The following is a 15098-nucleotide window of genomic DNA, read 5'->3' on the forward strand; positions in this document are numbered from 1 at the left end:
CAAAGACGCTTTGCATAGCGGCTGTTGTCATTCCTGCATCCAGATGTCAAACAGGGTTGTGCTGTTGATCTACTTCTTACTGAACTGGCTCTAGATGTTTGGGTCCTGACTGTCTCCTGTGGGTGAAAGGAGGAGTGGAGGAGTCATGGGCACGAAAGAGACATGAAGGTTGAGGAGCCAAAAATATTTCAACGAACTAGAGTCATTGCTGGAATAAATGTGGATCTGCTTTAGAAACTGTCAGATACCAGGAAATAGAAGGGAAAGTATGAAAATCTAGACACAGGGCTGACCTACCCGCTCATGACTGACCAGCCAGAGAAGAGAACACTGTTGAGACAGGCAGCTGACAGCCCGGCAGGACCTCCCGCAGGTTGAAGGTGGTGGCTTGGACGCTTCCATTTACGGGGGGCTCTGGTAAAATGAATTTGGCATTAATTGGCATTAATGAAGAAATGCCAATAAGGGGTCAAAAATTGTACACGTTTTGAACATTTATTTTTAACATGCAATCGAAATACAATATAATTGGGATTCGAAAGAGCAAGACGCACCCAGCAGTGTTGGCTGTAGCCAACTTGCTGTACATGCATCCCTGGTACTTACTTATCTTAGGACTGGAAGCTGGTACCTTTTTCTGATCACCTTCTTCCAATTCCCCTTCCGCCCGCACTGGCCTCTGATGACCACAGATCTGATTTCTCTTCTATGAGTTTTTGTCTTTAGATTTCACACATAAGTGACGTCATACAGTATTTGTCTTTCTTGGACTTATTTCACTTAACGTAAAGCCCTCAGGGTCCATCCGTGTTGTTGCAAATGGCAGGATATCCTCATTTTAGTGGCTGAATAATCCTCCTATTTCCATGAGCACGTGCACACACACACACACACACACACACACACTACAATTTCTTTATCCACTGACGGACACTTAGGTTGTTTCCATGTCTTGGCTATTGTGAATAATGTTGCTATGAACATGGCGGTGTATATATTCCTTTGATGGCGTTTTCATTTCCTTCAGATGTATTCCCAGAAGCAGGATTGCTGGATCACACAGTAGTTCTATTTTTAATTTTTGGAGGAAGCTCCCTCCTTGGGTCTGTGGGAATAACCAAGTCATTATAACAAGTCAGCCTGAGCTTCCATCGTAAATCTTTATGCATGATCTGTAAATAATTATAGGGCACAGTTTATTAAGAAGGCTGGTTCTTCAATAAGGAGCTATATTTGAACAGCTTGGTTTCTAGAGGAATATGAAATATAGTCTCTTTCTTAGTCAGGAAATTGTAAGACTCTTACAAGTCAGAAAGCGAAGAGTCATCATTACCATGAAAAATTCACAACCAAGAGAGTAGAGATTTCCCATCTCTGTGGAAACAGTTTGTTGATGCCTGTGGTCATGTTTACTCTATTTGGGGGCGGAATCACCTCCCACAGAGGGCTGGTCATCTCACGTGTCACTCTCTCCATTGACCTGTCCAATGTCCCCTCAGGATTCCTCTATTATGAAGACCTCGTCAGCTGTGTGACCAGGGCAGAAGCAGAGGCAGTCGGTGTGCTGGTTAAAGAGGCCGTCTGGGCGTTTCTGCCTGATGCCTTCGTCACCATGACAGGAGGATTCCGGAGGTAGATAACGAGGGCTGCTTTTGCCTCCCCTGCTCTAACACCTTCAGTGGCTCCCCACCTTCAGAAGTTCAGTTCAGTTTTAAGTACAGCACAAAGGCCTTTGGTGATCTGGTGACAGCCTCTCTCGGTGGCCTCATCTTCTGTAGCTCGGGTTTCTACTTCAGCAACCCCAAATGGCTTGTCTTTCTTTGCACACATGGAGCTATTTCATGCTTCTGTGACTTGCCCAGTCAGACCCTTCCGTGTTTGCACTGGCTTTCCTCAAATTGTCACCTGGCTGACTTTTCCTCATCTTTTATGACTCGGTTCAGGTGCCATGCTCAGCCAGGCACCCCTCCTCAGTGCTACCTGTCAAGTAATTTGTTTGTATGCATGCTTTCCTCACACAGTTTGTAGAAATTAGTCCTCTGTGAGAACCCGGTGCCTGGCAAAATATAGGTGCTCAAGAAATACTGGCTGAGTCAATGAATGAATGAACTCTTCACAGAGATGTGTGCAGTTGTTGGATGTTGAGGCCTCCTTTTCGGAAAGAAATTCCTTCCTTCCCACCCCTTCCTCCAGCTCTCCCTGTGGCCCTCTTACCTGTTAGCTATTGGCCATCTTGGCAAGCCAAGTTTGAAGTGAGGGAGCAAGTGGGAGAGGAAGATCAAATCTAAGAAAATGCCTTCAGTCAATACCATGATTTGGAGAACCCTCTCTCGTATTGTGTGCATGCAGTTCTTGGTTCTGGTCACCGGTTCTGATCTGCTTGTCTGTGTGCATATGTGGGGGTGGGTGTGCACATGTGAGTATGCAGAAGAGATCACTTCCTGTGTTATTTTTACCCACACATATATAATCATATACGTACTATGTGTGACTTTTTCTGTCATAAATTTATCTTGTAAGGAGTAGAGTTGTACGATCAAGGATATTTTGTTTAAAAAAAAATATCACGAGCATTTTGTGTTGCAAACATTGAGCATAGGGCATAGAAACAAAAGTGAGTTGTAAAAATTGAGAGCTAAAAATCTAATTGATTTCCATTCTATAATTTTTTTTTTTTTGGTCAGGGGTAAGAAGATTGGGCACGATGTTGATTTTTTAATTACCAGCCCTGGATCAACAGACGAAGAAGAGGAACAACTTTTACCTAAAGTGATAAACTTATGGCAAAGGAAGGTAAGAAGAAGGATCACAGGTAGATGTTTGGACCCTCAAGCATTACATTAATACCGTTGAATTTTGCACACTGTTTATCTCGTCTTTGTGTCATGACCATATACTGGATTCTCAGCGATTTGCAACAGCTTACACAATGCCACATGACACACGATAAGACTTACTCGCCTGGGGTCCTAGAGTCTGTGTTGTGAATATCTATCTTATTTATACACCCCTGTCCTGTGTCCAGGGGCCGAGGGCCGTAGGTCTCGGTGTCCGACAGGAGGAAGTGTTACCGCCCCTAAATGAATGGGGCGCGTGTGCCCTACAGACCTGGGAGGGTGTGAGATGGGTGGTAGCAGGCTTAGGGGTGGGGCGGGACCACGGGGACTGGGATACTATCAGCCAGGAGATGTCGCTGCTGCCTTGAACTCTCTGCGGGTCAACAACCACCTTGACTTTGTGCTGAGATGGGAAGAAGGAAACCAACAAGGACCAGCTGGGCTCAGAAGCCTCCACCCACTGCGGAGATCAGACTCGCCTCGGGCTACCTATTGCCCAGCAGAGGAAGCTGCCAGAGCTGCCTGCAGGGCCCCACCCGCGCCCCACTCCAGGGAGACCTCCACTTCCCAAAGGGCCCAGAGGGAGCCACCCCAGGGACCTGTGGGCCTGGCCGGCGAGGATGCTGGGGCTAGTGTTTTTCTGGCACAGCTTCATCCTTCCTGAGTGATCTAACCTCTGCTGCGTGTGGGTCAACCTTCATGATACGCCAGAGGGAGAGAAACCTCAGATAAAGTGAAAATGAGAGCGGGGAACACACGATCCTGGAGCCAGGGGCACCAGAAGTGCGGACCCAACATTGGAACCAGATCCACATTCACCTGTGAGGCCATCCCAAGCCCCCTCTGTCCTTCTCAGGAGGGTGGACCCCGGGACTGCCAGGGGCCCTGAGAGTGAACCTCATTGGCCAAGCCAAGGGAAGGCAGGACAGGGAAGAGTCAGCCCCACCTACACGGGCCCCTCGGCTCGTCTCAAGCAGGAAAGGTGGACGGTTCTCACGGATAGACAGCACAATTCATGGGCCTGCTAGCCAAGGCCTGGGTGGGGACAGCAAGACCTGGGGCCCTGTGAGGGTGGGCCTGTTTGACCTTGGTGTTTAGGCACCGCGCTCCCCAGGCTCCGAGACTGTTCCAGACTAAGATGGAGATGGTGGTGTGGGACAGGGAGACAAGGACCCTTCTTTCCTTTCCTCTTTCCTCAGTTTGAGGAAACCAGACCTCTGGCCTCCAAGCAGAGAGATGGGCAGGCATGGGTGGAGGCGGACATTAAGCCCCGGGGGGGGTTTATTTGGGACTTTAAAAGCACAACCCTGCAGCTTACTGGCTGCATGACCTGGGCCGCTTTGCTTAATCTTTCCTCGTCTATAAAACAGGGAGAGCAAGGCTGTCTCGCTTCATTAACGGAGAGGATTAACTGAGAGAATTAGATAAAGCACTTGATGCTGTGCCCGGTAATGGTAAACGCTTAATAACCAGTGGCCATCGGTGTGATGGCTCCTGCACAAGTACTCACTGAGCTCTGCCGGAGAGCCGGGCCCCGTGCCAGGTGAGGGCACCCAGGAGTCAGCAGGTGCACCTGCTCCTCTTGCGGACAAACAGGACCTCAGGGAGGAGACACCGAGTGGCAGTTGGGTGTCCCAGCTCTGCCTGAACCCCTGCAGCCCCGGACCTGCCCCCACAACCTTGGCTGTGAAGTCCTCGGGGGTAACTTCCGTTTCTACCTCGCTCCTCAGCCCTGACATTCTTACCAGAGCTCGCATTTTCCAGATTATACAGATGATATCCCACGCAGGACAGGCATGAGCACACTCACACAGCACACACGTGTTATGTGAGCACGACAAACGGCCCGTAGGCGTCGGTGTGAGCTGCCCATCTAGTGAACTAAACGTGAGCCTTGGAGAAGACCCCTTGGTCGGTGGAAAGAAAAGGAGGAAAGGGAGCTTGGAAATACTGATCTTTGGTGGAGGTCCCCATCTCGAAGACTCCTGCCAGCCTGAATTCTTCCTGGCCACCACAGCTCAACCCAAAGAGGGGAGGGCTCACTGGAGTGGGGCTCACCCCTGGGCTAGGGTGGGGTTGACCCCTGGTGGGTGGGACCTTGCTCGGGGCCGCTCACTGTTCACCAGGCTACATCCTCAGTTCCTGGAAGGCTGACAGACTGAAAATATTAATACTTTAGAGGAGAGAACATATTCACTCCCACTGCAAAACAGACTTGACTTTGAATAGGGGATGTGGAGTCTTCTGAGAAGGGGTTGGAGGAAATTGAAACAGAAGTGTGGATGGATCCTGGCTGTCAGAAAGGGGGAGGGCCTCACCCTCCAGCCTTGCCACCCTCCCTCTCTGTTGGGGGAGCCTGATACTAAACGTGGGGTGATGGTGCCTCCTTCTTTGTGAGAGGCAAAGCTGAGGGCTAAGCACTTCTCTCCCACCCCATGTCATGTACCTGAGAGTCAAGTGCTCAGTCCCCAGGGGAGGAAGGGAGGGAGGAACAGGGGAAGATCCTCCCTCCCGGTCAAGAGGAGTCCCTTCGTTTCCAGTAAGAAGAAAAGAACATGCTGATAGGAAGTTTAGTCAGCTTGTGCTTATCGATGGCAGAGCCCAAAACTTTGACGGAGTTTTCAAAGAGAGAAGTCACTCAAGGGGAAATGGGGACCAACAAGGAAAGAAACGGGAGAAGATAGAGATGTCCCACAAACAGCCCAGGCTAGATGGCAGGAGGCAGTATCAGGGGTTGTGTGGGTTGTGTGTGTGTGCGTTGAGAACTGTGCCCCTGCTGCAGAAGGTGTCTGAATATGCAGACAGGAGCTTTTTATTCAAGGCATGCATTCCCAAACACCTCGCAAGATCCAAAGCAAAACCCTACAAAATGGCCCATTGTCTATGACCAGCCAATGTCACCACCATGTGGCGATAGGGTAAACACAGCTTTTTAGGAAGACAGCTTTGTGGATTTTGGAAGGAGGTGGGTGTTATTGCAGATTTAACTTCAGAGAAAGACTTGTTAATATCTTAATAGCTCACTTTTCAAATGTACATGATTCAAGTTTACAAGAAAGTCTGCTACGTTGTACTCATTTTTGTAAGTTTCATTAAAAAGGAGAATTGTGTTTTCTTGAGCTGGTTATTAGACTATTCTAGAGCAACACTTGGCCTCTCACCAAAAGGGTCTTCTGGACATCAGTGCTCCCCTCCCCCCGCCTTTAGATGGTGTGTGTTTTTCCTAATACCTTTCCTGGGCGGGGGGGGGGGGGGTGGGGGGGGTGCTGAAGGGCAAGAGTTCCCTCTTTTGAGATCAGCAAAAGGAAAAGTTATCAAAGTCCGGTTGAATTGAACAATATCTCCCGGAGGGCTACAGAGGGAATGCAGAGCATTCCTAATAACAAAATTAACTGAACCAAAGTGCTCAAAGTGTGGTCCCTGGACCAGCAGCATCAGCATCTCCCGGCAACTTGCTAGAAATGCAAATCCTCACCCTTTCTCCTTCCACTGAATCACTCTGGGAAGAGGCCCCCACAAACTGCTGTGACAAACTTTCCAAATGCTTCTGATGACAAAGTTGGAGACCGGCTGACCTGAGGAATGTCTGATAACAGATCACCTACCCGCAGAGCTATGACTGAATTATTGTGAGGTTTTTTGCTTTGTTAGTTGTCACTCAAGATTTAGCAGTTGATTACACGTTTCTTTCTCTCCCTGCCCCACATCTGCCCTGTGCTGTGAGGAGTTCCCACGGAGCAGACAAATTGGAGGGTTGCTGAGCACATCTTCGAATCTCTTCTTCTCGTTCTGACTCGGCATCACTGGGGGAGATATGTGTCACTAACTGTATCCCAGTCCCCAAGGCGGACCCAGGGACAATCTTAAAATGCAACCTAGAGGTAGTGACTCGTCCTGCCCAAAAGTGGGGCTGAGCCTCCGGCCACAACCCTTCGGGCCAAATAAACCAGGTCATCTATATAATATAGAGGGACACTGACTCAGAGCAACTGCATAAAAACAGCAGGGCTTTTGTTCATGATTGGTTTGTTCTCAAAGCGGTGAGGCAAGTTTCTGAGCCCTGACTTGTGATTCGGAAGTAAGGAGAGGGATTCTCGGGCAGCTTTGCCATGAAGTGGCCTTGGCCTCTCTGACTGCTAAGTTCCTCTGCTACATAGGCTAATACACCCACTTCCTGGCTTCCTCTCCCAGGGTTACCGGGTGGGCTTGCATGGCAAGGGCACAACATGCCCACCTTCTGCTCAAATCTGTAAAGCTTCTGCTAAGAGCAGTCATTAACAGCCCAGTATCAAATTGCAGACCCTGTCCACTGGGGACTCTTCCTGATGTCTTTCTGTTTGCTTTCAGGAATTACTTTTATACTACGACCTTGTGGAGTCGACATTTGAAAAGCTAAAGTTGCCTAGCAGGAAGGTGGATGCTTTAGATCATTTTCAAAAGTGCTTTCTGATTTTAAAATTGCACCATCAGAGAGTGGACAGTGGCAAGTGTAGCCAGCAGGAAGGGAAGACCTGGAAGGCCATCCGTGTGGACCTGGTCATGTGCCCCTACGAGCGCCGTGCCTTTGCCCTGCTGGGCTGGACTGGCTCGCGGGTAAGTGCTACACAGATCCAAAAGAAGTAGGCTGGGTCCACCGGGGCCCAGGAGAGAGACAATGGCAGTGGGACCAGGGAGACAGGGAGGAGTGCCCAGAAACCTCCAAATCTGGGCATTCTACCTGCACGAGGTCAGTGACACAGATTAATTTAGAGCAGTTGTTATTCTCAGTGCGGTCCCAGGCTGGCAGCATCAGATCACCTGGGGGCAGGTTAGACACGCAAACTCTCCACCCACCCCCGCAAGACCTCCTGAATCAGAAACTCCGGGGGTGGAGCCCAGCAATCTTCTGCTTTCGAAAAAAGCCCGGCAGGTATTTCAGGCAGGCATTTCGGATGTAGCTGGAGAGGGAGGACCACTGAAGCAGAGAAAGTAGCAAGGTGGCTGAGGACACAGGTTTGGCTTTTCCGGGACCTGTCATGGGCCTCTGCTCTGCGTCTCATTGGCTGGGGGTCTCAGAGCTCCCTATGCCCTTGAAGACTTAGCTTTCCCGCCAAGGAAGTGAGGGCAAGGATTCTGTCACCTCCCTGGGCTGCAGGGGTGGGTGAGATGAAGCCGGCAAAGCCCCCAGTGCCACGCCGGCACGTGATGGGTGCTGGCCAAGAGGCGGTTCTCCCTCCCCTCCAGTTGCATTCACAGCGAGGGTGCCCAGGATTCGAATCTCATTAGCACGAGCTTCCCCCCACCACCCCCGGTGTAGTAAGCGTTGCCCGCTTTCATCAGTGTTCCCAGGCAGCTAGCTGTTGCTTGAGTCTTTAGCTGTTACTTGACTCTTTAGAGGGTTTTATATGGATGAACGACATGACACAAATTAGTTGTCCTCAACCTTGAGTTAAATGTCTGGTGTCTTTGCTTGAGGCTGCAACTACTTCAGCAGAGGGTCTCGGCCCTAGAATTCCTCACCCTCATCAAAAAACGTTGGCTGACATTTTTCATTCATAAAAGTTGGAAAACCTGATGAGACAATCTATCATAAATGCAGCTTGTTTGACAGACGAGAATCTTTGGGAGCGCAGAGTCTGATGAGACAGGGGAGAGTTCCAAAAACAAGTCCGAAGTTATACAAGATCAGGCCAGTTAGGCATCACTGGCAGAAACGGTGGCCTTTTACCCGTTTTGTTTGAAGACAGGCATGTTTTCAGCACATTTTAGTCTCTTCTCTTGGAGTTCTTGGAAATTGCTTCTATGGGTTCTGCAGGCGCTGATAGAACACTCAGCGTTTTGCTGACTGACTTTAAACTAGTTCACCTCTTTGAGCCCCCACCGCCCCATCTCTATTGTGGATAATAGTGGTGCCCACCTCTTATTGTTGCCATTTGGGTTAAATGAGAGGCTGCGTGCTCAGCATGTGGTAGCTACTTGTGTGACTATCTTTACGCCCTACTTATGCAACCACTGAATATGGTGTGTTTTGTCTCCACCTGTTGGTGGGTGACCAGGATTAGATTTAGTCTAAAGTTTTGTAGGTGAAAAATTCGACTTCACCTTTTCACCCAAATATTTCAGGGCCCGGGAAGTGTTCTCAAGACAATTCAAGTCATCTCTTAATCTCACCTCAATTTGGGGCCTACATTCCCCTATAGGGAATGGTGCCCTCTAGAGTTCCGCAGTGCACAACTTGCACAACTGTATGCAGCACCCGTTGGCCAACTTCTGAGGTCGATTGTGACCGATGATACAGTCAGACTGTAGTACCAATGCCCCTGCCCAGTGTTCGGCTTCCTTCATTTGAAACATAAGACATCATCCTTGCCATGCCTATTTCACAGGGTCATTGTGAGAAACTAAAGAGGGTTTAAAGCAGAAGGCTTTTAAACTGTCTTGGGTAAAGTGCCTGAGTCTGGGTCCCAGCTCTATCATAGGTTGTGTGGCCTCAGGTGAATGACTTAGGCTCTCTGGGCATCCTTTCTTCATCTGAAAAATGGACTAACAACAGCCCCGCCTCACAGGATTGTAATGAGCATTAAATGAGACAATGCCCTCATCTCAGCACAACTTCGAGTCCAACTATGTACATAAAACTGTTCTCCTTGAGGGGTGCCCAGGTGGCTCAGTCAGTTAAGCATTTGGCTTTGGCTCAGGTCATGATCTCACAGTTCGTGGGTTCGAGGCCCGCATCAGGCTCTGTGCTGACAGCTCAGAGCCTGGAGCCTGCTTCGGATTCTGTCTGTCTCTCTCTCTCTCTGCTCCTCCCCCAGTCGTGCTTCCCCCCACCCCAAAAATAAACATCAAAAAAATTTAAAAATTAAAAAAATATAAACATTTAAAAAAGTCTAATAAAAACAACTGTTTTCTTTGAGGTAATTAAAGAGTCTTTTAGACTCTTCCAGAAGCTGTTAAATGTCAGTGGTAATAGAGCAGATCAAAAAGTTAATACAAAGCAAGAAGCGAGCCCAGTGCCTGCACAAGGTGAGCTCTACGTAAATATTAAGAAGGATGTCGTTGCCTGTTTCTGGCCTCGCCTAGTACAGCTGAGCGATCCCCCTATAACATAAGTCAGATCAGGTCCCTCCGCAGCTCAAAACCTTGCAGAGACTCCCCCATGGAGCTCAGAGTAAACGTGGGGTCCTGCCGTGGCTCATGAGACCCTGCTCGATCTTCCCACCTCCTTATCCCTCTGAACTCCTCTCCTACTGCTCTCTCTCTAAACAGGCCAGGCTCGCTCCATGCTAAGGCTGTGTGCTAGCTGTTCGTCTGCCTGGACGGCTCTCCCCCCAGAGTCCACTTGGCTGACACCCGGTCCAATTCCTTGCTCAAATCCCTACCTTCTCAATGAGGCCTGCTCTGTACACAACAGTTACCTTTCCTCATACCGTCCGGTTTATTTATTCCATTATTGTGCCTTGTCTGTGTCCCCTGCTCGAAGGCAAGCCCCACCAGGGCAGACATGTTCACTGTTGTATCCCAAGCACACAGGACACACACGGCACACAGTAGGTGCTCAATACATACTTGAGTAAATATTGTTACTCTCCAAATAAAAGACATCATTATCATTTCTTGCAGTCTATGGGGAAACGTTCAGGTTTCAGCAGAGGAGTCCAGGAATATATCTTTCACCACATAGAGCTGGGGAGCCAAGGGCAGCCTCTCACTGCCCCCGTCATCCCCATCGTCTCCAGCCTTTCCCAACACCCTGGGAGCAGTCATCGCTCTAAGTGCTGGGGAGTGGGGTGGGAAGAGAATGTCCCAGGGCTGGCAGGAGGCATAGTGACAAGCGACACTCCCATATTTTCAGTCCAGCAGCTACTGCACCCAGAACCTGCTACACCCCGATTTGTCCACAACCCTGGCTCCCCCTCTGCCACATTAATAAAGCTTCTGTTTGGAGAGCCTGTTTTCTTACACAGCGGGCGGTGGTGGGAGGGGTCCCAGCCTCAGCCGGCTTTCCGAAACTAGGACACGGCTCCTCGCCGCTAGAGGGCGCGATTATCCCATACTTTCCTCCGCATATCACGAGGAAAGATCAACGTTTCTAGATCTGTGCTTAAACTCAACAGCAGCTTTATTCACTGTCCTCTATCTTAGCCTTCAGTTTTCACCCCCTGCAGCCTCAGAGCCCACCCTCGATCATAGGCCATGCTATTCTGGGACAGGTGGCTCAAACCGTGAGTTTTACAGACTCTCATCCAAGAGGATGTTAGAGCCAGAAGGGACCCTACTTCCTATGTACGGACTTTCTTCATCCTCCTGTCTGACCAGTCAAGATTCAGAGAAACGGGGTGGCTTGCCAAAAGAGGCACAAATAGGGACAAAATCCAGGCTGGAGTTTGGGTCTCTTGACTCCTCAGCTTCTTTTGGCATAATGATACTCCAAATAAAAAAAACTTTTATCCAGCATTTGCTTTGGGACCAGGTATTATCCTGGACACAACCCTCACAGCATTTATTTATTCACTCAACAAACACTTGCTGTCCATCTTCTGTGTGCCAGGCACTATTAGAGAAGGGAATATGGTTATGAACCAAGCCAGCCAGGCTCCTGTTTTCAAGGAGCTTGCATTCTAATGTGCCGTCACAGAGCTTTGCCCTCGGAGAGAAAATTGCTTTCAGAACGTTCACTGGAGGTAAATAGGTATTTCATTATAGGGACTTAGATATCTCTAAACGCGTAATACTGAAGACATTCTAAACTTAATAGTAATTTATTTTAATTATATCTCATCCAGCAGTTTGAGAGAGACCTCCGGCGGTATGCCACGCATGAGCGGAAGATGATCCTGGATAACCACGCTTTATACGACAAGACCAAGGTAGAGTTGTCTCCCCAAGGTGGGCTGCTCTGATCCTCATCCCTATGGCTGGCTTCCTGAGCACTTTTCCTGAACTGATGTTTGCCCTGAGTGTCCTGTTCCCACAGATCACAGTTGAGGGCAGCTGGAAAGATCCTGATGGGAGCACGGTCCCCACCTGGCCCAGAATATACCTCAAGGGCTTTGGGCTCAAAGATGATGAGCTTGTTGGGTCTTTAGAACCAGTCCAGCGTGAACATTAATTGTGTTTGATATATCTTTGGTATTTGGAGTGAATAAGTCCAAAAAAAACCAAGGATTCCCCAAATCACAAATACCACTCAAGTACCCCTTAAATGCGTGGGCAGTTGCATTTTGAGTGACCACTTGGGTCATTGATGAGAGCATACTGCAAGAGGGAGAGCCACAGAACTTCCCTGAGATGTAGATGAGCAATCAGTGAGGCTCCCTCACCAGCTGTGTAACTCACTTGGTGTGTTACACTTGGCACTGGTCAGGATCCAAATTCATGCCTCGGCAAAAGGATAAATTACTGCATGAATTATGAAGAGTTAAATATTCATCTGTTAAATCTACATGCCAAGGTCTGCTGTTCTCCCAGGGGTCAAGGACATTAAACTAAGCTCTGAGGAGAATAAGACATAAAATAACCAGAAGTTATCTTTATCCTCTAAGAGCTCACAGCCTAAATGCGCTGTATTTGGTTAGAGCTGTCTCAGTTACAGGTGTCAGAAACCCAGTCCAAGGTGGCATAGCAAAAAAAGTATACTTGGCTTATATACTGAAGCATCTGGGGGTAATACTGACTTCAGGTATGTCTGTTTCCAGGTGCTGATTGCAGGTTTTCCTCAGTGTTGGTTTCAACCTCAGGCATGGTTTTCCCATGATTCCCATCCGTCCAACTTAACAGAGAAGAGCCTCTTTGCTGATAGTTCTAGCAAGAGTCCTAGTTGATGTTCATTGGCCAGGCCTGGGTCATGTGCCCATCCCTTAACCCTTTACCATGGCTCTGATTGGCCAGGCTTTGATCGTGTGGCCCTCCTTGGAGATGGAATTAGCTCCACCTGATCCTCACAGACTGAGAGTAGGGAAGAGTGGTTTCTCAAAGGAAAATCAAGGTACTGCTGTCAGAAGAAAGGGCCGTAGATGTCAAGCATGTGAGTGGAGGCAGAGTCACATAACACAACATAGGAATGCTTACAAATTAACACATACTAAATAGTTTAACATAACTGAGTGCGTCTTAAGGGTCCAACACTGTGCTATAGGCAAGAAGGGGATGAGGGAGAAGTGGTGCTTGGTCTAAAAGAGATCATGGGGTGGGAGCCTGGGGTGGGGGTGGGGGCGGGCAGGTGAGGAAGGTCAGAAGGAGAACCCAACATATACAAGTATCCTATAATTGCCTCTCGTTACCTGGAGCAGGAGTACATAATTCTGGCTGCCCATGAGACTTACCCAGAACCTTTACAAAGACTGGTGACAGGACCTCTCCTGATATTCTGATTTCATTGAACTGGGGTGTCGTTCAGGCTTCAAAGTTTTTTGGGTTTTTTTTGTTGTTGTTGTTAAGTTGCTTTAGGTGGTTCTTTTTTTTTTTTTTCAACGTTTATTTATTTTTGGGACAGAGAGAGACAGAGCATGAACGGGGGAGGGGCAGAGAGAGAGGGAGACACAGAATCGGAAACAGGCTCCAGGCTCTGAGCCATCAGCCCAGAGCCTGACGCGGGGCTCGAACTCCCGGACCGCGAGATCGTGACCTGGCTGAAGTCGGACGCTTAACCGACTGCGCCACCCAGGCGCCCCCCTTTAGGTGGTTCTAATGAACAACTGTGGTTAAGAGCTACAGACCCATGGAAAAATACCAAATGCCTTTAGCTAAATATGTAAGGCCGTCATAATTATGTTAATTTATCAGATACCATGTTTTGGGAGCAGGAAAATAATAAAATTACAGAAGCCAGTCAGTATTTAAAAAAAAAAAAGAAGTCAGTTCAGATGATTTTTTATACTCAGAAGCCGGGAATTATGTTTTGGTAATAACCCACTCTGCCAAGACAATTTACAAAGTAAAACTTTCACTATGTCAGGATCGAGATGTTTAAAAATATCTGAATGCACATATTTCTTTTTATGCTTTCAGAAAATATTTCTCAAAGCAGAAAGTGAAGAAGAAATTTTTGCACATCTGGGATTGGATTACATTGAACCATGGGAAAGAAATGCCTAAAAAAATTTGTCAACTTTTTTTCAGTTTTTTTTTTTTTCGGGTTAAATAAATTATGCTTGATATTATAGTAAAGATGCCTTAAGAAAATATGAGATTCTTTAAGCCTTATTGAAATGCAGATTGCTTTTAGAAATAGTTTTGGAAACATGATAAGGCACCGCCACCTGGTAATGGGTTAGGGTCTAATAGGCCATTTGTATGACTGTTGCTTAGATTTCACAATGCATTTTTCCGTAGAAATGTTGTTGTAATTGGTGGCTCATTTCCAGCATAGCTCGTCAAAGCCCATAGTGTAGCTGAAATACTATATATTTGCAATAAAAATAGGAGGAATCAAGACGGTGGAGTCTTCTTGTTCACTCAAACACTATAAAATATTCTAAACAAAAATGTGACAAAATGAAAGAGTGAAGGGTTTAAGATTTATCTTGAGGAGAGAAGATTCTGGAGGAGGGGGTCCCTTCTGGAGGAGGGGGTACTAACTCACTTTGCTCAAGCCATTGTCTGCTCCTTCTCTCAGCCATGGAGCTGCTTCCCTGGGCACCCAGCACAAGGCCACACACGAGATGTATTCCCACTGCTTTCATTCAGAAGTACAACTTCTTAAACGTCAAAAGAATATATCCCCTATTTTCTATCTCTGAGTCTCTCTCTGGATCTTAGTGGCCCTTTTCTTCTCAGGGAGATACTCTTTGTTGGTCTTTTCATCTTGGGACACTCCCCAGGTAAGGGAGGCAGCTTTGAAAGCACATGTTGGCATTGGCAGTAACTGGGTTTGTAGAACCTGTTCTTAGTTATTTGAAGAAGAGGGTCATGTTTCTGAGCAATCAGAGGCCCTAGGGTGAGAAAGAAATGTCTCCACAGCATATCACAGTGGAATTGGTGGATGGATCCTGAGATGCCGTGGACTCAGGCTCTCCCATTAGGAGACCCTGCCTGTTCACCAGCAATGGCCCCACATGGCAGAACCAGGACTCCTGGAAGCTCCATCACAGAAGCAATGTTGAAGTCCTGGCCTGAGCCAGCTGATGTGTCTTCAGGCTTTCCTCAGATGGCAAGCAAATTGCTGCTTAGCCCATCCCTTTGGTCCTGTGTTCATCCAGAGTCCTCTTGCCCTCTCTTCCTGCCAGTGAGTTTTTCCCCACGCAAGTCCAAGGACGTGAGCCTTTCTCTCCATTCTCACAA

The 15098-nt window shown here is 48.0% G+C and overlaps 1 protein-coding gene and 1 long non-coding RNA gene across 5 annotated transcripts in view; both read left to right on the plus strand.

Moving 5' to 3' along the window:
• Window positions 1–14250, plus strand: part of DNTT (DNA nucleotidylexotransferase) — a 30741-nt gene extending 16491 nt beyond the window's left edge. Inside the window, exons 7-11 of one of the 4 annotated variants that reach the window (XM_045438383.1) lie at window positions 1500–1632; window positions 2685–2793; window positions 7185–7430; window positions 11603–11686; window positions 13827–14250. In XM_045438383.1, coding sequence (XP_045294339.1) covers window positions 1500–1632; window positions 2685–2793; window positions 7185–7430; window positions 11603–11686; window positions 13827–13913 — 659 coding nt within the window. In that variant the 3' untranslated portion in view covers window positions 13914–14250. Of the gene's footprint in view, window positions 1–1499; window positions 1633–2684; window positions 2794–7184; window positions 7431–11602; window positions 11687–11793; window positions 12329–13826 lie in introns of those variants that run through there. The other 3 variants (XM_045438384.1, XM_045438380.1, XM_045438381.1) reach the window with 3 other exon arrangements.
• Window positions 13034–13634, plus strand: LOC123576882. The gene is made up of 2 exons (XR_006701622.1): window positions 13034–13265; window positions 13497–13634. It is a non-coding gene; the product is annotated as an uncharacterized LOC123576882 (long non-coding RNA).
• Window positions 14251–15098: the final 848 nt, after the last annotated feature.

Source organism: Leopardus geoffroyi, chromosome D2 (assembly GCF_018350155.1).
Source record: "Leopardus geoffroyi isolate Oge1 chromosome D2, O.geoffroyi_Oge1_pat1.0, whole genome shotgun sequence".
Taxonomy (NCBI): domain Eukaryota; kingdom Metazoa; phylum Chordata; class Mammalia; order Carnivora; family Felidae; genus Leopardus; species Leopardus geoffroyi.